Raw genomic sequence first — 19744 nt, forward strand, 5'->3', positions numbered from 1 at the left:
AAGCGTTGCATGTAATTTCAGTTTTTTCAAAAGCTTCAGGCTTGTGTCTGAATCTAAAGAAGTGTGAACTTTTGCCACTTTATGATTGTTTGGAAAATAACATGAGGACAATTCCAGTGAAAAATGAAGTCAAATATCTAGGCATTTATTTAAATAAAGACATCAAAACTAGAGAGTCAAAAAACCTAAAAGACAAAATTGATGGTATGTCCAAAACACTAAATCATTGGTTAATGAGAGATATCACAATTTTTGGACGCAATCTATTATCCAAATCAGAGGGCGTCTCAAAGATGGTTTATCCAGCTTACTCATTATACATTACCCCGAAAAGTATTAAAAAGATTAACTCCATAATCTATCAATTCATTTGGCGCAATAAAACACATTACATTAAAAAAATCACAACTTGTTAAAGATTACACCAAAGGTGGTATAAAGACAATTGATTTTCAATCAATGGTTGGAGTATTTAAAATGAACTGGATAAAAGCCTTCCTCTTGAAACCTGACTCCATATGGTTCCATATCCCTAAAAATATTTTCAAAAAGGTGGGAGGGTTGGATTTTCTCCTGAAATGTGATTTTGATATATTGAAGTTGCCTGTGAAACTGTCAGAATATCATAAGCAGGTCTTGTCTTATTGGAAGATGGTTTTTGCCCATAACTTCACGCCACATTACTCCACCTTGTGGAATAACAGGACCATTGCAATTAATAGGAAGTCATTGTTCATTAAAGAGTGGTATGAAAAAAACATCATCTTTATAACAGATTTACTTGATGAAAAGGGGCAGTTTCTCCCAGTGGGTGTTTTCAATGCAAAGTTTAACATTCAGTGTTCCCTTAGAGAATATAACAAGGTCTGTAAGGCGATCCCCTTATCTCTGTTAAGTTTGATACAAGGCTATTTATATTACTCTAAGGGACAAATTAGTTTACCTTCTTTACAGCTAAATCAGATTCCTTTAACTAATAAAAAGTGTAATAATAAAATCATAAACAATATATTTAAAAATGAATTATTTCACGATTTTAACAGTAACACAAAATTAAAAGGGAGTAATGTTAAAATAACGAACAAATATACACACTTGTGCCTATGGCCTATGCCCCCCAAAGACAATGAAATGCAATTTTAAATAATTAATGGATATTACCCAACAGCTGAAATGCTTAAAAAAGGTTTGGGTTTGAGGTGGAGCCATGTGGATTTTGTTTGCAAAATGAAGAAAGTATTGATCATTTGTTTTTTTCCTTCTCAGTAACGACTGACTTCTGGCAGGATTTGGTAGACTGGTTGAGTGTAAGAATAGGTGGGATGACCCCACTGTTAACTGTTATAACACAGATTTTATACAATAATGGCGATCCGTCTAAGGAACTTGCCATGCTCCACAATATGGTAATAATTATGGGCAAATACCATATTCATAAGTGTAAATGACAAAACAAAAGACCTTCTCTAAATGCATTGAAGACTGAATTAAAGTCTTTTTTGTCATCTTTAGAATTAGTGAAGGATTCATGTAAAGATGCTGCTTTGATATGTGAAAATGGGACCCAGTTTCTATCCTTTTAATGAATATGTTTCGTTTGGTGTACCAAGTAAGCCGCATGTATGTTAAAGTGTTCACAGAAAGGATATTGTTAAATGTCATAAGAATGGCCTTCACAAATATTTATATTGTTTTTTGTTTTTCTGTTAGTCTTCTCCTATTTCTTTTGTTTTCTTACTTAAACATTTCAAGATGTTGTTGCACCAATGTTGTCTCCCAATGAGAGATTGTAAATGTGTGCAAAATATAAATTAAAAAAAAAAAAACAAGCAATAATAAGTGTCTCTTAAAATGTTTCCAATAATGAAACATTTCAATATAATGTTGACAAAAACGAAAAATAAAAAGATAGTTACGGATCAGGACTCCCGATCCGTACTGCGCATGTGCAAAGTTGGACCGTGCAAATAGGACCGTAATGGCAGTTATTATATATAGATGGTATTCGATTTTGTGATGTTAAATGCAATAACAAGTTTCTAAGATCTTCATTAAGGAGTCTTTATTCTCCAAATTTACTTAGACGTAATCACATATTAAAAGATTTCCAAAGGGAAGAAATTGAAAGAATAAGAACTGATTATATCACCTTCCCTATCCCTCCTAAAGGGAAAGAAGTCCAATTTAAAATTTTGAATAAAATTTACCCGACAAATAGACTCCTTGGTGATAGATTCAAAATAGAAACTGGTAATTGAGTATTTTGTGAAACAGAAGAGGAGGATTTGGACCATCTATTCTTTTTGTGCAATTTTATACAAATATTTTGGTTGGATTTTCATATCTGGCTTTATTCCAGTGGGATTCAAATGACCCCATTTACCTTAAATATGATAATGTTTGGAGTGTTTTTGAAAGAAAGAAAGGTAATTATGGTGTTAATATCTTATTAATCTTGAGCAAGCAATTTATACATAAATGTCGTTTTTTAAGACCAAACCAACACTAGTGTACTGGAAAAAAGACTTAAACCTGTTGGTTAAATCTTTGACTTTAGTTAAAAAGAAAAAGGCTGCTTTTTTTGTTTCCTTTGTGGAAGATTTTTGATTTAGTGAGTTAATAATCTGTCAAATTATATGACCCCATCTTTATATTTTCTTTTTCCTTTGTATGAAAGTTGCTAATATGTAAGGAATGTTTATTCTCTGAATGTGTAATATATGGTGCATTTTGTTTGTATGTTAATTTTACTAATAAAAGAAAAAAAAGGTTAATGGCAGTTTACTCCCCAGTATACGAGGATACTGCCACCTGCTGACCGAGCGAATGAACCCTATTGTAAACTGAATTAGCCCCATTACAAACGTGTGTTAAATTTGATTTAGTGATAGTCGAGTGTGTTTATGCGTGTCTGTGTGGAGAAGATTGATTGGAATAGTGATGATGCTGTCCGCTATCACTGTCAATTGTCAGTAAACACTTCATCTGGCTGATGAATCTACACGTGAAATATTACAAAGTCTGTATTATTAACTCTGTCATTAGGCGCCATTCTTCTTATTTCACGGCGCTGTTGTTCAATCGGGGGACGCTCTCTGTTGAGGAGAAAAGCATGAATTTGTTTGTAAACGGATTATCCATTGTTTAAACGTCCCGGTGTTCCAGATCTACTGGCGTTTAGATCAACTGGCGTTGGTCGAACAGATGTGTGGCAGTCTTGCGTTTCAGGAGCTGCTACCGACAAATCAGCAAAAACACGCCAAATGTGTCATCTGTGAAACTTGTGAGGTTATCTCAAACACACTCCGTCAGTCTTGATGCTGTTGAACAACACAATGTTTAAAAATGTGGCGAGTTTACCTGGTGATTGTCTCATGCGCGACGCGATCGCAAAAACAGCAAACAAGTAACAGCACGCCGATGTTGTTCACAGGACAGCAAGAGTAAACGATCGGGAGACTCTTGTCGTCGTTATCGTTCCCCTCGCACGTTTTATTTCTCCGGTTTCAGCGTTTTTGCTTCACAACTAAAGCGAGCAGTTTACGTTGTGCACTAACATGGACTTGAGTCAACCAGCGCCACCTCTGGCCAAGTGCCACAGCCTACAGCCAGATCAACTTGTGACACACATCTGCAGCATGTTTGAATTCGTTTCATGCACAACACATTTGTACCTTTCAATTGTCTCTGTTTGTGCGTCATGCAAATAAACCTTTGAAATGAATGAAATGACACTAATAATTCACTAGTGTTGTAACATCACATGTCGTTAGCGTAGTCTGTGTCTTTTCTCTGCGAACAAACATTTTAGACTTGGTTGTTATATACAGTCTGTATAAGTGTGGTTAATCTAATGAACATTTGTAAGGAGATGGCAGTTACTGTGAATTCACAGCAGTTACACAGTGATTAGTAATAAACAGCCAGTGAGAGTGAGTGGATTTAAGAAAGTCAGTGACTCAGGTGTGGCGATTGGTTTGTCATCTGTTTGTCAGACTGGAGGAGACGTAGAAATCTTTTGTTTTAAATCTTAGTTAGGAAGATTCCTGTTGTAAAACAAGCATTTTGTGTGAGAAATGCAAGAAGGACATCTGCAGAAAGCACATAGTTACATTCTGTCCATCATGTGGACAAAATCGAAAATGTTGAGCATTGAAAAACTGAGTACGTTGGGCAAGTTCAAAAGAAATGTATTTGTAAGAACGAAAAACCAAATTGTTCCTAAAAATAGTTATGGAAAGTCTAACTGTTGCATGTCTGTGTTCTACATGTTGATCTGATGGGAAATAAAGTTGCTATTGTTTTATTGCAGTTTCTTGACAATTCTGAGTGGATTTACACAGTACGGGTCAAAATGACCCACAACAAAATCAATGTCACTTTTTTGTTTTTTAACATAATACAAGGGTTAATTTCCAAAACTTGCATGTGATCTTCAATTTGTAGCAGATCCACTATCACATAGCAGCTGGAGCAGTCTCCAATGGAGGTCAGTCCACTGCTGCCACCTGTGGCCAAATACCACAGCCTACTACTAGATTAACTTGTGACACATCTGCACCTGCTGCTATGATCACATTGAGTAGAGGCTGAGTGGCTGCACTTACCCCTGGTACATTCAGATCTACCCACAAACATGTTGACAGATGCAATCCCAGCAATGTGGATTGTCAACACTAAAAACAATCAGTAAGCGAAGACAACAGGGATCAATTTTTTCTGTTTATTTAGCAACCACAACAGTTGTAGTCGCCTTCTGCAGAGGGGAAGTCCACACACACTGTGTGGTACCACTTTCCGCAGAAGGTGCATTCAATCTGCAAGAAAAATTAGATTGTCAGAGCCATTCATCTGAAGTCAGGCTCTTGAGTAAAGCAACTAAACATGTTACAGTGTGCAGATACTGCATATTTCTGTGCAACAGTCTTATCTGTGTATCACTTGATGTTTCCATGCGTCCTTTAGGTGCTCTAGTGTCTTTAAAGTGCAAAGGCATGCAGGTCACCTGAACTATAATTCCACTGTCGGTGCATCAAAGTGACATGTCACCCAGTGATGTTGAAGTAACCAAGTCAAGGTGCTTCCATCTGAGGTATTGATTTCGTTATCTTACCCATGCTAACGACATGTGATGTTACAACACTGGTGAAATATTAGTGTGTCTATATTTGTTCACAACATTTTTCTCATGGGCAAAAGTATTGATATCATGATGAACAAGGGTGGTGATTATTATGACTTTGTGTATATAATTTGGAATTTTGTACAAATGTAGGCCAATAGGAAATATATGATATCATTTCGTTCTTTTCAAAGGTTTATTTGCATGACGCACAAAGGTACAAATGTGTTGTGCATGAAACAAATTCAAACATGCTGCAGATGTGTGTCACAAGTTGATCTGGCTGTAGGCCGTGGCACTTGGCCAGAGGTGGCGCTGGTTGACTCGAGTCCATGTTAGTGCACAAAGTAAACTGCTCGCTTTAGTTGTGAATAGTGATGGGATTTCCGGCTCTTTTTAGAGATCCGGCTCTTTCGGTTTGGCTCACTAAAAAGAGCCGGCTCTTTCGGCTCCGAACCGGCTCTTCAGGTTGTTTTGTTGCTTTAATTAATTTATTATTAACAATAATATAAAATTATGCAAAAAAGGAATTACTAACGTAAAAAAAAGTGGTTATATTTATATATGTTTATATATAAATATATGCGGTGGCCCCTAGAGACAAAACACGTACAAACTCCAAAACACATTTCTAGCATGAACTGAACTTCCAAAGCAGAGCTACTAGATCACTTAAATTACACAATTGAAAGCATGAAAGCATGTGTGTATTGTTTGTGTATTTATACACAGGCACTCATATATATTCAAATAATTTAAAAAAAAAAGTTCATTTACCTGTTAATACCACACACCAAATCCGGTCGTTGGTACTTGCTGGCTTGTGTAGCCACTAGGTAACAAAAGCTCAACACTGCGCCCAGCATCCTGGAGCACTTCTGTTGTCTTTTGTACGTGTTTTGAGTTTTTACATGCTTCTGAGTTTTTACGTGCTTTGGAGTTTGTACGTGCTTCGGAGTTTGTACGTGCTTCGGAGTTTGTACATGCTTCGGAGTTTGTACGTGTTTTTATGTGCTTCGGAGTTTGTATGTGTTTTTGAGTTTGTACGTGATTTGAAGTTTGTATGTGCTTTGTCTGTAGGGGCCACCGTAAATATACTTTTATTTATTCACTCCACATAAAATGTAATAAGTAACTCATATAATACAAAAATCAACTATTCACATTTCAAATTTTAACTATTTAAATTTTCAGCTTTTTCCTTTTACAAATTTAAAGTGAAACAACACAAAACACTGCAAACCACAACACAATTAAATATAAATTAAAATATGAAAACAAAAAGAAGATGCATATTCTCTGTCATATGGACCTGCATGAATAAACTTTCTGAATCCTTTATCATCTGCAACCGAAAATAGTTGTGGATGATTACTATACCTTTCTATCTCTTTCTCTCCCTCCGGCTCTGTTCCTGTGCTACTGAGTGTAACTACCGCCCCTCACCCCTCTGCCCAGCGTAAAGCACAAGGCTCGTGTGCAGAGTGAAGCGGACAAAAGTGCGAGAGAGAGAGGGTGAGAGAAAGAAAAAAAAACCCATGTGACGGCTTGCGATAAGGAGCCGGCTTGCGATAAGGAGCCGGCTCGCGTCGTTCATGTCAAAGAACCGGCTCTAAGAGCCATTTCGTTCCCGAACGACCCATCACTAGTTGTGAAGCAAAAACGCTGAAACCGGAGAAATAAAACGTGCGAGGGGAACGATAACGACGACAAGAGTCTCCCGATCGTTTACTCTTGCTGTCCTGTGAACAACATCAGCGTGGTGTTAATTGTTTGTTGTTTTCGCGATCGCGTCGCGCATGAGGATATCACCAGGTAAACTCGAAACATTTGTAAACATTTTGTTGTTCAACAGCATCAAGACTGACGGAGTGTGTTTGGGATAACCTTACAAGTGTCACAGATGACACATTTGGCGTTTTTTTGCTGGTTTGTCGGTAGCAGCTCCTGAAACGCAAGACTGCCACACATCTGTTCGACCAACGCCAGTTGATCTAAACGCCAGTAGATCTGGAACACCGGTAGTCGAAAAGGAGGCAGAGCTGCGGAGAAATGCTAGGAGCTAACTGGGCACTAGCCGTATCGTTCAAATATGCTGAATGTCGCAATGTTGGCAAAGAGAGGAAGTGACGTAAGATTTGATTTAATTGATTTCTTGGTCTTGCAGAAATCACACCTGATGAATCAGTGTCTTTCTCACACAGGGCCTGGTAGATTTGGACATATTTTTCTTCCCTTATTGAAAACCTGAAACAAAACTGCAACTCCCCCGCAACAATGACACCTTTAAACTTTGTCATCATTGCTTCATTCATCTGACATCTTGGGAACAAAAGTGATAAAAAATGCAGGTGGTTTAATAAATAGGGAAAATGCTGTTGCACTCAGAGGTAATCTTAAGTGTAACTCCCATGAAAGTTTACCATAAAGCCTAAAATATGGAAAGTAGTACACTGCAACATGGGAAAAGAGAAAAAGACAAGAAACTGGAGAGCAAGTACATATGCACCCATTAATACCCAGTAGAACACTAGTTACAAACAAATATGTTTTATTTATTCAAAAGGCATTTTTCGAAAGGTAAAAGCAAAATAAGCACAGATAAATTGATGTGTTGGGGCTGAGTATTTGTTCATAAATCTACTGGATGTTTGACCAGTGTGCTGCTCGAAGAATAAAATAGACGAGCTCGTACACATGATGTAGTTTTCTGCCGGTCCACTAGGTGTCGGTAGCAGACAAACGTTCAATCTGATGATGTGACCACATGACAAAAATGTTAACAAATCACCGAAGCTGCAACAGAGGACAAAATAACTAGTATATTGTAATTTAATTGGCTTTTAAAACAATACAAGGAAATGAGCCTTTAACAAGCAGAAACTGGAAATTGAAAAACTGCTAGCCTGCGGAAAACAACTCCACGCAGCAAAATATACACTGACAACATTATGGAGCAACATGAGACTTTAAATCAATTTGGAATTAATACTTCATTAAACATTATAAATATTTCAGATGCAAAAAAGAAAGAAATCCCCATAAATACAGTTTTGGTTTCAACAACTCAATTTTCTTCTGCCAGTATGACCTTATGACATCTACATGGGTATAAAACACACTACAAGAAAAGTATACTAATAAATTCACTCTAAAGATAATGTGTTTTATGTTGAATATCTACAACTGAAATGAAAGGGACAAACTGTATTTCATCTTTTACTTTGTAGTGCCATCAAGACTGATTTGGTATGAGTTGCCCAGTTTTTGCACCATCTGCTGTAGAAATGTGCTTTCTTTGGATAAAATAAAACCAGATAACAAGGTCATTGCTTTGTGGTGCTAAAGATGGCTTTCTGAGAATCATAACCAAGTTACTCAAAAAAAACAAAAACACACAAACCTTTTTACGAATAGTTTTTCTCTATAACTGGGTCATGACTTCTTAAAAGGAAAAGACCAGAGTATTTTTATTTGTTTTGGTTAAAGGGGGAATTTCCTCTGAGGAGGCGGACATTTCTAGGGCGACTCATGCCAAAGCAATTTAGATGAATAAATAACAACACACACATTTGGGAAAATATGTTAATTTAACTTATCTGATCAGATGCAATGTTCAAAACGTTGATTTATCCACAGTTAAATATTGGTCTGCTTTAAAAATCATTACATCATAACTAAAGTAGAGTCAACATTAACAAACATTTTTGATAAAAGGCATTTAATTACAAGAGGCTTTTTACCAAGTGAAACACTAATGATGACAACTTGACAAAACGCATGAATAACATGGTAATCTTGGCCTTTAACACGCCGTTTTGTTCATTTTCAAGTATCGACTTGGGATAGTAAAGCTAAATAACTTCAATTCCACACCTTTTCCCCTAAATCTTCATCACTGGGGAGTTAGCAGGTTACAAACTTCTGTGTTCCAAGCTTTATCTAACATTTCTCTTTACAACAAAAACAGCACAGTGCATCTCTGAAGTAATCCAGCACAACTATAATCGCTGATGCCCATGATGGTTTCAGTTCTTTTAAAGTAATGCAAGGAACTGCTGGCAGGTATAACATCTAGCTTACTATTAAAAGCTGGCACATGAGTAATGCTAGAAATGTTCCAGTAATGGACCAAGCAGTAACCCAGCCAGAGAGGGGGAAAATATGGTAATTACTTCATACATCGCCAGTCGCATGATGCTATAATCTAATAAACAGTGGTTTCAAAAGAATAGCTTCAAAGAAGCTGTGAACGAAACAAGCATAGTAATAACAAAGAAATGTTCATTCTTCTTTGAAGTTTACACATTTCTATGTCGTTTTAAATCCCAAATCTCACAGCAAATCACTGGTTCCTTTCCTCGAAAACACAAAAAGTAACATAAGAACATAACAAAAAGGTTAAAATCCTACATCTTGTATCTCTAACTACTGATTCACTACACTTCTATGCTGTGGTTAATATATGTTTATTTATATGCCTTTTATTTTATAGATAAAATTTTTATCATTTGAGTCTAGCCTTAACTATACACACACAGCAAATATGTACAAAATAAAGTCTGTCAACTATAGATTCACAAAAAGGAAAAAAAAAAGAGAGCCTTTAGCAAGTCTAGGAGATGTCCCCGAGTCAGACAAGCCTCCACACTTTTTTCCTTCTTCCACTATTATCCTTTTGGATAAAACAGTCCTGTGACTGGAGTTGGTGGAAAGCAGGAGACAGCGACACAACAGGGGGAGACAAAGCAGAGCTCTCTTGCTGTGTTTTTGCCAAGGGAAAGGGAGGAAGGTGAAGGTAAGTTCTCACAAAATGCAGCAAGGGTCCTCTGGAGCCTCGTCTATGCAGAGCAGTGGATGGGTGATGAAGTCACCTAGGCTCTTGTGGTGTGCATTTGCATCGAGCTGATTTGACCTTATGTAAATGGAGCAAACCAGCACAGTGTGCCATGCTGGCAAAGGTAAGGTTACACTGTTTAAACAAGGCACTGCAGATCAAATGTGAATCACGGTGCACTTCTCGCCTTAGATAATTGCAGAAACATACTGCAGTGGCTGCCACAGACGTAAGCAGGGGAAAATTGGACTGCCATGTTTCTAAAGGACTTGAATCCGAAGAGTCATCTTTGCCACACTCAGTAAGAACAATGTACCATCAGGAACAAGAAGGTCATGCATAAGATGGACCAAAAAAGTATTAAATGTTTTCTAGATTTGCACCTGTGATTTGAAATGATGCAGAATTCGAAGCAGATTCCAATAGAAAATAAAAAATAAGGGTTAAAAAAAAGAATGTTAGATGAGAAAAATTGTTTGTTTGTACTCACATATGTTCAAGTTTCCATTTATAGAATTTGAATATTGTTTATATAAAGCCTATTATGTCTATTTGCGTTTCCTGAGCACCAGGTACATGAGGCCACTGATGAGAGTCATGGGGAAGCTGATCCACGCCACAACATAAGAGGAGCCGAATGAGCCTTCCTGAAGGTCATGCTTATGAAAGCTTTTGTTCTCGGCCGTGTAGATGGACGCCGCGATCATCACACATAAAGCTGGGAGACGAGAGAAGAGATGAGGAGAAGGATGGAAATCATACACACGGATAGTGGATATAAGTTGCATTAGAACATTAAAAGTTAGATGTGTTTTACATACATGCCAATATCTGGATAATGGCTGTGAAAATGAATCGCTCTCCCTGTTTGATCCTGAAGAGCTGAAGGATGAAGACGAAGAAGCTGACGCAACACAATATAGTGGCAAGGATCATGGTAGCCTGGACTGCCTGCAGATAAGCTGAGGAGAGAGAAGTTAGAAGTTGTAGCATAGCCAGACATACATTTACAGAGATATAGGAAGTATACACACTGTCTTACCTGCATTCACAGTGTGACTGTCCTCAATCGATTCGCAGGTGGTGTTACATGCGTACCATAAGTCACTAATAATGTTAACGCCAGGTCTTGATACCACCCACCACGCCTACATCAGGGATAGACACAAGCATTGTTAAAAAAAAAAAGTGAAATGATTTATGTTAAAGGAGTGTTTATTTTCAGTGTGTACTTACATTGTGAATGGTGGCAACGAAGAGCAGGATGGCTGCAGCCAGATGAAAGAGGATGATGAAAGCTAAGATGATCAACATGACTGCCCTTCCGTCTAACTTCTATCTGCTTTTTTTCACCTGTCGGTCAAACTGGTTAAATACCCTGCAGGCCGTTTGCCCTCGCTGTTTGTTTCTCCCACTGGCTGATTGTCAGTTTTGGTGGAACCACTTCTGTATGTTTATGCTGGCTGTCAGACAGGCGGGGTTGCAGACTGATAGTGAGGAATGGATCAAGGCCGCTCACATGAAAAGAACCTGTTGGAAGCAACATGAGTGTAATAGCTGAGTAAATGAAAAAAAAAAGAAAGGATTTCTTTAATCATTATCATCATCATGCATGATCGATACAAATATTTGGTGATGTAAAAATTCAGTTCGTATAGATACACAAAACAGAAACAGATGTCCCAAAATGTGTTATATGTAATTGTTCATGAGTCCTAGCTAAGATAACATGACAATGTTGTTTAAAAATAATCTTCCCTTATTGTCACAAGTGGTCGATTACTCTCGATTACTAGTCATCATTGACTGTTGAGTGCAGAGTTGCAGCGTGGTGGACAAACTAAGCAAGATCAGCACTCATGGTTTGAAGGGCGTTTCTCCCGTGTCATCTTTATTTTTTTCATTTTAATTTATGAGCTAATATGTGCCAACATACATATAATGCCAAATAACTAATATTGGCAATGTCAACACAGTCTTTAACTGTTTATGGTCATTGCACAGTCATACCTTGTACAATAGTACAATGAAACTGGAGTACTGTCCCATATCAGCGTTCAAAGAAAAGCAAGCAGTAATTACCATATCTACAGAATAACAAACATACAGAACAAAATATAAATTATATATAGAAATGAAATGTATAATAATATAGCACTGACAGGATTTTTTAACTATTTAGAAAATATGTAGATAAAGCATCGCTAAAAACTTCAATTACAATCCGTCTATGTATATTCTGTTACATTGTGTCCAAACAGCTGTCAAAGAAACAGTCAGACAAGCCTCAGAGTCTTCCCTTAAATTAAAGAAAATACACATCTTGTGTTTTGTCCAGCAAATCATGTGTACATGTGTGTCAAAGAAAGAGTGGGTGTTTTACACAGTATATATACACATTTACAATGTGTGGGAGTGTAGTGTATACTTTGCAGTGATTAAAGGCCTTCATTCAGACTTTATGGCAGCGAGGACTCAGCAGTAAACTTTTTTTTTTTTTTTTGGGGGGGGGGGGGGGGGGGGGGGAATGTAAATTTGTGTTTTGTTCAAACCTGAGATTAACCAACACAATGATACACAATTATCAGTTACAAATTTGATAAAAAGAATTTCCAGTAAATCAAGACGCACTGCCGTGGATACGTTTCCGTAAAGTTTACATATTTCAAATGAACCAAGGGCACTCAGTGTGCGGGTTCAAATACCAGCTTATTCTTCTTCTTCTGCAGTGTGACCTTAGCCTTTGTAGCAGTATGATTCAAACTAAATGTCCAGAAGTGTATGGTTTCACAAATCACTGTTGACAGTCATAACAGGTTGGGTGTATCTGTTAGGATAAGACGTATTTGTGTCTGAACAGGCAGTTATTTCAACAATAAGTTACTGTGTTCTCTTTCTGCAAGGTTGCGCCTGATTTATTTTATTTTGTTATTTTCATTAGTTTTTATTTGTGTATTCTACAGACAAATTCCTCAGAGTGAATAAAAATGTGGATTCTATTAAAAAGAAAAAAAGAAAAACAAACTCAAGCATACCCAGAAAACCATGTGTGAGTTAATCCAGGGTTGAGTTTTGCTCAGCATTAAAAAAAAATGCCTTGTCAGCATCATTCGGTTATTTGGCTGCAAATGCTCACATAAGACAGGAAAATCTACAATTCAACTGTGACATTTTACAGCACAGCTTTATAATATAATGTGTCTGCAAATGTAGGCTTACATTTCTGAAACACATACTGACTAGCATCTGCGTCACACAGTGAAACACATCAAACTCTACCGTGGAGATAACGCACATAAAACAAAACATATGATTTCGATTTCTGGAAGTGCCTCCCACCTATGGATCAGAAGCTTACGAGGCACAGACGCAAACATATTTAAAGGCATGCGAGTGTACACACGCATACACAGACACACACAATCACACACACACACACAGCCAGACTGCAGAGGAATTAGTCTTCCCCGCCAAAATGGAGTCACAGTAAAAACAGTCTCTGCCCACCAACAGGAAGCAGGTCACCGTTTTTGTGTGCGAGTATGTGGTTGTGTGATGTGCCAAAGGATAGGTCCTCCCTGTCTGAGTAGGGGGGAAGGGGGCACCAGGTGGTAAATAGTAAAAAGGAAGCGGGAAAATAACAACAGCCATCTAAAAGCACAGGGTTCAGGTTTCCAACAAGTATGCAAACAGTAAGGGCTTTTCAAGCCAAAAGATCATAATGATACTGTTCTGAAAATCAAACTGGAGAAGACAAAGGCTTGGTAAGACTCATTTAAACCGAGACCAGAGGTTGTGAGGGAAAAAAACTACAAAGAAATGGAAGTGAAAATCCTGTCGCACGTGAGCCTGCAAAATGTTTATTCTCAACATAAACGCTTTGAGGCAATAAAAGCCTGCGATGTCTGCGTTTATATGGTAGTTTGATGTCGTTGTGTGTTTATATGTGACACCTTATATATAAAGTAGCTACTGTATGCCAGCTCTCTCAATATCCACACAAAGTAGTGAGTAGCACACATATAACACTTTATAATAAATCTGTTTCTGTAAATCTGATTTTAGTTTTTGACTTTACAGAGAAACGCTAGCACAGTGAAGGAAGCATCAAAGACATTTGGGGGAAAAAGGGCGGCCAAAGTTAAAAATAAAAGATAATTTAATTCACTTCCAGTGCAATGCATCTCTTTGAGCCTAATCTGACCTGCAGGGACATTCTTTGGAGTGGAAAATAATCCCCCAGACATGCACATGTGGGCACACACAGCTGGATCTTCTACTGTCTGCAGCTGCCTTCTCATCTCAGCAAAGAGAGGAGGAGCACGGGAGGAGGGAGGGAACAGAGAAACAAGGAAGGGAACCCAATTGGAGGGAAATGGAGGGAAGGCAGAAAAACAAAAACATGACCCTAGAGGCACATACTGAGTACAGTCGTACAGACTTTGATGTATGCACACATACACAGAATGCAAAATCGCAAAAATTTGGGAGCCGAGTTATATATAAGAAAAACATACGATTTGCATAAGGAAAATGTAGATAATTGAAAGTAAATGAAATAAGTGTCTTTTGTGTTGGTGAGTGCTTGCACTGTAAAGATCTTCATTACTTTGACTGCCAGCCCCCGATTATCATGAGCATGATTAAAGAAAAGAAAACAACACTTACTACAAACATACCCTAACATTAGCCTAATGTGGACCCTGCACTCCCAGCGACCCTAATGGGTTTCCCTCAGCGCTGATAGTAGAGTGTGAATTGTCGTTCCTCTGACATCAGGCAACAGCTGACACACAGACACACACACACTATCCACATTCATGTTGCATGCATTAGCCGTGCTTCTTTGATCTGCTTCTCACCAACACGGCACAATTTGTCACACCTTATCTATCATAACAGACAGATTTTATTTGCCTCAACTGTGAGGTGTGCGCCACCAGAACAAGTAATAACAAATCTATTGTAACACCATCTTTGTCGTGGTCATTAACAAATGTAATCTGAACTAAGATGTGATGTTCACTATGTTCACAAGAGAAATGTAGCTGCTAAAGAGTAACCTACAGAAGCTGAATTTTTGCTGTTATGTTTTCCCTGTGAGGTTAGTGTTTTTAGAGCTATTCAAAGTGGGTTTACATGGTTTAGGGGATTTAGTTTTGTGAGACCTTCTCAGCACAAAAAAAATGACCATGGAAAGTCTCTAGTCGGAAAAAAGAACAAAGTGAAGCTTAGTTATACTGCTGCTGATGTGGAGAAAAGCTAAGGTCATTTTACAGTAAGTATATTATCCTGTGTTTTGTTTGTACAAGATGTGACAGTTCCCTTTGTGTTTAACTTTAGGAAAGTCTGACATACGGCTAGGTGTAAGCAGAGAAACACAATGACAGATAACTCCAGTTACCTTCCCTGTCACACAGATACACACACGCTGACAAACACCACAAATGAAGCCATTCCTCCTCTCCACTCAGCCTTATAATAGGAGACTGGGGGGGACTCAGTCAGTGGAAGAGTGCAAGTGTGTATATGTGTGTGCTCATGTCGACTGATTCCCTTGTCTGGTGGAAAATGCTGACTTTTAATGTCCTTTTTTTCCCTCTTTTCATAAAACACAAAGCCACAGACTTAACTGGGCCTCTGCATCTCACTCCCCCGCCTCTCTCACTGTCCCATTCTCTCTACTTATCTCTCTCTCTGTGTCTTTTGCCATGGAAAATTGGATTGAGGAAAAAAAAGAAGCGAGAAGGGATAGAAGACTTCCAGTGGAGCCCTCTGGCCCTCATCTGCCTTTACTCTTGAATATTCCTTTTTGTATATGCACAAATATTCAAAGAAGCTTAAGCTGACAATTGAGAAACATTTGCTTATGAAAAACTCAATCTCCATGAGAAATTAAGACTCATTTTCAGTGCTTTGGTCATAGTGTTAAATTTATATCATAAGATTCACTTATAGCAAAGGGGAACCAAATCTTTCTGTGTGTATACGACTTACAGGCCAAGCTTTGGCTTATCTTTACACAAAAGGTACACTTTCCCAGGACCGATGGCAGAAATCAAGCATTATGTATCTATAAGAGGTCTTTTTTAGATATAATGCTGCATTCCAGATGCAACTTTACAATTACTACATGGGGAAACATTTTAGTTCATCTTTAGGGACAGTGTTTGGCTACATTTGTAGACCAAACCCTGTATATTGTGTAGCAAGTCAACAGTACTGTGCTGTTTTAGGGGGATTTAAATGACTCAAAGTCATGCAGCATCTGACTGAATTTGAAGGACACAACAAGGATTGGTGAGACTTTAAACGTCTGTGTTGAGGAAACCCAACCTGGCTTCATCTTTAAGGGACTAGCTTTAATGGGACAACACAACATTAGGCTTCAAATATTCAATAAAAGTGGTCCTCTGGACTGACTGTTGCTCTATTCCTTGCCATCCATACTAAAATATTAGAAGAGTGTACAATACAGTGTATGAAATTGCAGATAGACCACTTACATCGGTGGTTATTTGTGTTATTTGTCTGTGAATGAATACAAATGACGTATTCACATCCCAAATAGACAAAAAGACTCACACAATATCAAGTTTTTCTGAGTACTAGAGAAGGGTAACATGAAGTTACAAAAGAGCCAAAAAATAAGAAGACTCTGCACACATATACACAACTGTTTTCCTTCTGGCTTCAAATACTTCAACACAGGCATTCTTTCATGTTGGACGCTAACATGGTTTTTAGGCGGGCGGGGCGTGTGTGTGTGTGTGTGTGTGTGTGTATGTGCTTTTCTTCGCACATTCCTAATGTGACAGTGCTGAGTAATAACTTCCACATGGAGAGACAGAGCGAGAGAGAGGTTAAGTAACACCTGACAGAGAGATGAAAAGGAGACCTCCACTCACATCTCCATCCCTATTTATTTATATTGTTCATCTTTTTCTGTTCTTCTGTCAGTCACTTCACACTTGTTCCCTAATCGCTTTCATCTATCAGCGACGCTTAAACTCTCTCCATAAGCCTGCTGTCTAATTCCCCTCCTATCATATGTCACTCGTGTCTTTCCGCGTGCCACATTCGGTATGAGGGGAAATGCTTGTGGCTCGCTACCTCGTGTCACAAAACATAAGTGTAAGAGGGAAAATGCTTCAGGAGTTATTCTGCCTGAATTATACATCCAAACCCTTTTGCACTCTAAAACTTGACTCTGATGGGATGAAAACACACCACCTTCAATATGGTGGGATGATGGTATCCATCAAAATGCAGCCACGTTTAGCTTCACTCCTTGCAGCCCCCCCGGCTCCGACAGTCTCGGTCGTTGTGTCCTTGGGCAAGACACTTCACCCGTTGCCTACTGGTGGTGGTCAGAGGGCCCGGTGGCACCAGTGTCCAGGAGCCTCGCCTCTGTCAGTGCGCCCCAGGGCAGCTGTGGCTACAATGTAGCTTGCCATCACCAGTGTGTGAATGGGTGGATGACCGACTGGATGTGTAAAGCACTTTGGGGTCTATAGGGATTAAGTAAAGCGCTATACAAATACAGGCCATTTAGCATTTACTATATTGTGATTGCAGCATGGTCTATACCACAAGTGGCATTGAGGTTGGAGTAAATAATGCTTTGATGTCTCAGTTCCTATTTTCAGGAGCGTGTTGCAACTTGACAGAGCCCCCTCCCGCCAATTTAACTAGTGTATCCACATTATTGCAGTTCAACTGTAACCCTCCCATTTCATATGTCCTCATATCTTTCTCTATACTTTTATCTCATTTGTTGCTGGAGCTAAAAAAAAATAAAAATCTGTAACCACAGATCCCTAAAATAACATAGTCTAATGTTATATTCTATCCACAAGAGGGCGACAGGCATGAAGAGAAACAGGGATCCCATTAAAAACTTAAAGACAGGGATAAAGGCATTACAGTGTGCTACTGCATTTAGATGGCACCCCTTAAATATATTATAAGCAACATATATAAAGCATAGTCCCGGAAACCACAACCACAGCAACATAACAGCCTTCTGTGTCATGTTGCAGGAAGCCCGATCTTTAAGTCCCAGAGTTCACAGGCGCATACTTTCAGCGTCCATTGAAAAAACGAAAGAAAAAACTAAATGTTTATCCTCCTTCCCAACACACTAACGTTTCTTTCACTGGACTTAAAAATACGTTGGCTGACAACGCCCCTTTTATTTCCAATGTCTGAACTTGGAGCTGAGTTAGTATCTGTGTAAAAATACCCACAGGGCAAAACACAGCAGTAAGGGACCCTTAAACCCTGCAACAAACAGTAAGAGACGGCCGAATGTCCAAATACGCTTAAACAGACATACCATAAAATATATTTTTTAAGGTTCTGTTTTTTTATATATATATTTTTTGTTGTTGTTGTTGTCGTTTTGATGTATTAATTAATGTATTTATTTATATTTTTTAGACAGCTGTCTTCTAGAGCAGTAAACACGTTATGCTGCACTTCAAACACATAAAGTTCCTCTGAGTGATGCCACAGCTCCCACATAGAAAGTTCCGTTTGGCATTTAAGCGCCAAACTAAACTTAAAATAAAAGTTATCAGGAAAGAAAAGTTCGCTCACCGAATTTGGTCCAAGCACGGAAAACAACTCTTCTTTGAAAATACTCGCAAGAAACAGCCTCCAACGTGCCAAAACAGCAGCTGTCGTTCTCACTAGTAATCAAAAAAAAAAAAAGTACAAATGCAAGTCCGCTAGCCCGGCCGTCGAGAGCGCGCGAGGGAGGGAGACCTGGAGCTGGGTGTGGTTTGGACTCGATGTACTGGGAGGTCTACGTGTGCGCGCGCGCGTGTCGATGATAGGTGACAGGAATTTGGGGCCCGGCGGGAAAAAGAAAAGAAAAGTATGGTGAAAAAAAAAATAGAAAGTTTATATTTCCTCACATGGCTACAGTCTGAATGAGAAAAAACAAGCGGAAGGAGTCCGAGGACAGGGAGGGAGACAAAAGGAAATTAAAGAGATAAAAGGGGATGAAAAGTGAAGGAAAGGAAGGAATGAAGAAGGAATACTGAAAAGGGGCGAGGAGCGGGAAAACAGTTGACTCTGTTTCCTTTAATTTAGTATTCCTTCATTTTAGAGGTCAAAATATTTGTAATTGCTGACTCACCCCCTCCCCCTTGTATTCTTATCCACCTTAATCACTCCTTTTTCATTGTTGTGGTATTCCTGGACTTTACCTCTGAGGCCCAGTGCGCTTGGATTTTCTGCTCATAAAGTTTGGTTTCCAAGTATAGCACTGCTTTCTTGGCGGGCTGCCACAGCTTGTTATAATTAAAAGTTCTTTCTCTTAGGTTCTGCCACAAATTTAAAACAACTGCTTCTTGGAAGGCCCACGGTTTACATCCACACAAAGAGCAATCGTGAAAAGACAAGCACAGAAAACGAGATCTCCCTCTTTAAGCTCTCACAATTCGCTGCTTTGCAATCAGAGTCCTGCCCTGTGTCTGTTTGCTGACAAGCACTACCAATCTCTAACACTCCAATATGTCATGCAAAAATACACTATAATGCCCAAAGTATTCACTCACCCATTCAAATCATTGAATTCAGGTGTTCCAATCACTTCCACATTCACAAACATTTTTTTAAAGAATGGGTCGCTCTCAGGAGCTCGGTGAGTTCCAGCGTTGTACTGTCATAGGATGCCACCTGTGCATCATATCTAGTCATGAAACTTTCTCGCTACTAAATATTCCACAGTCAGCTATTAGTGGTATTAAAACAAAGTGAAAGCAATTGGGAACAAC

At 38.6% G+C, this 19744-nt stretch overlaps 1 protein-coding gene across 1 annotated transcript; it reads right to left on the reverse strand.

The window, feature by feature from the left end:
* Positions 1-7936: 7936 nt before the first annotated feature.
* On the reverse strand, positions 7937-18690 carry emp2 (epithelial membrane protein 2). Its single transcript, XM_085157163.1, has 5 exons — positions 18561-18690; positions 11196-11489; positions 11002-11107; positions 10781-10921; positions 7937-10677 (listed from the first exon to the last, which is right to left on the reverse strand). Exons 2-5 carry the CDS (start codon positions 11271-11273, stop codon positions 10508-10510), a joined length of 495 nt encoding a protein of 164 aa, XP_085013289.1. The 5' UTR covers positions 11274-11489; positions 18561-18690; the 3' UTR covers positions 7937-10507.
* Between the last annotated feature and the right edge of the window lie 1054 nt (positions 18691-19744).

Source organism: Neolamprologus multifasciatus, chromosome 4, assembly GCF_963576455.1.
Source record: "Neolamprologus multifasciatus chromosome 4, fNeoMul1.2, whole genome shotgun sequence".
In the NCBI taxonomy this organism is placed as follows: Eukaryota; Metazoa; Chordata; class Actinopteri; order Cichliformes; family Cichlidae; genus Neolamprologus; species Neolamprologus multifasciatus.

What these genes read in the sequence shown, in the direction of transcription:
- emp2 (XM_085157163.1), bottom strand. Translation starts at nt 11,273, where the DNA reads ATGTTGATCATCTTAGCTTTCATCATCCTCTTTCATCTGGCTGCAGCC. An exon ending in CAGTCACACTGTGAATGCAG is followed by an intron (nt 10,922 to 11,001) that starts GTAAGACAGTGT and finishes CTCTCTCCTCAG; the next exon opens with CTTATCTGCAGGCAGTCCAG. An exon ending in CATTATCCAGATATTGGCAT is followed by an intron (nt 10,678 to 10,780) that starts GTATGTAAAACA and finishes CTCGTCTCCCAG; the next exon opens with CTTTATGTGTGATGATCGCG.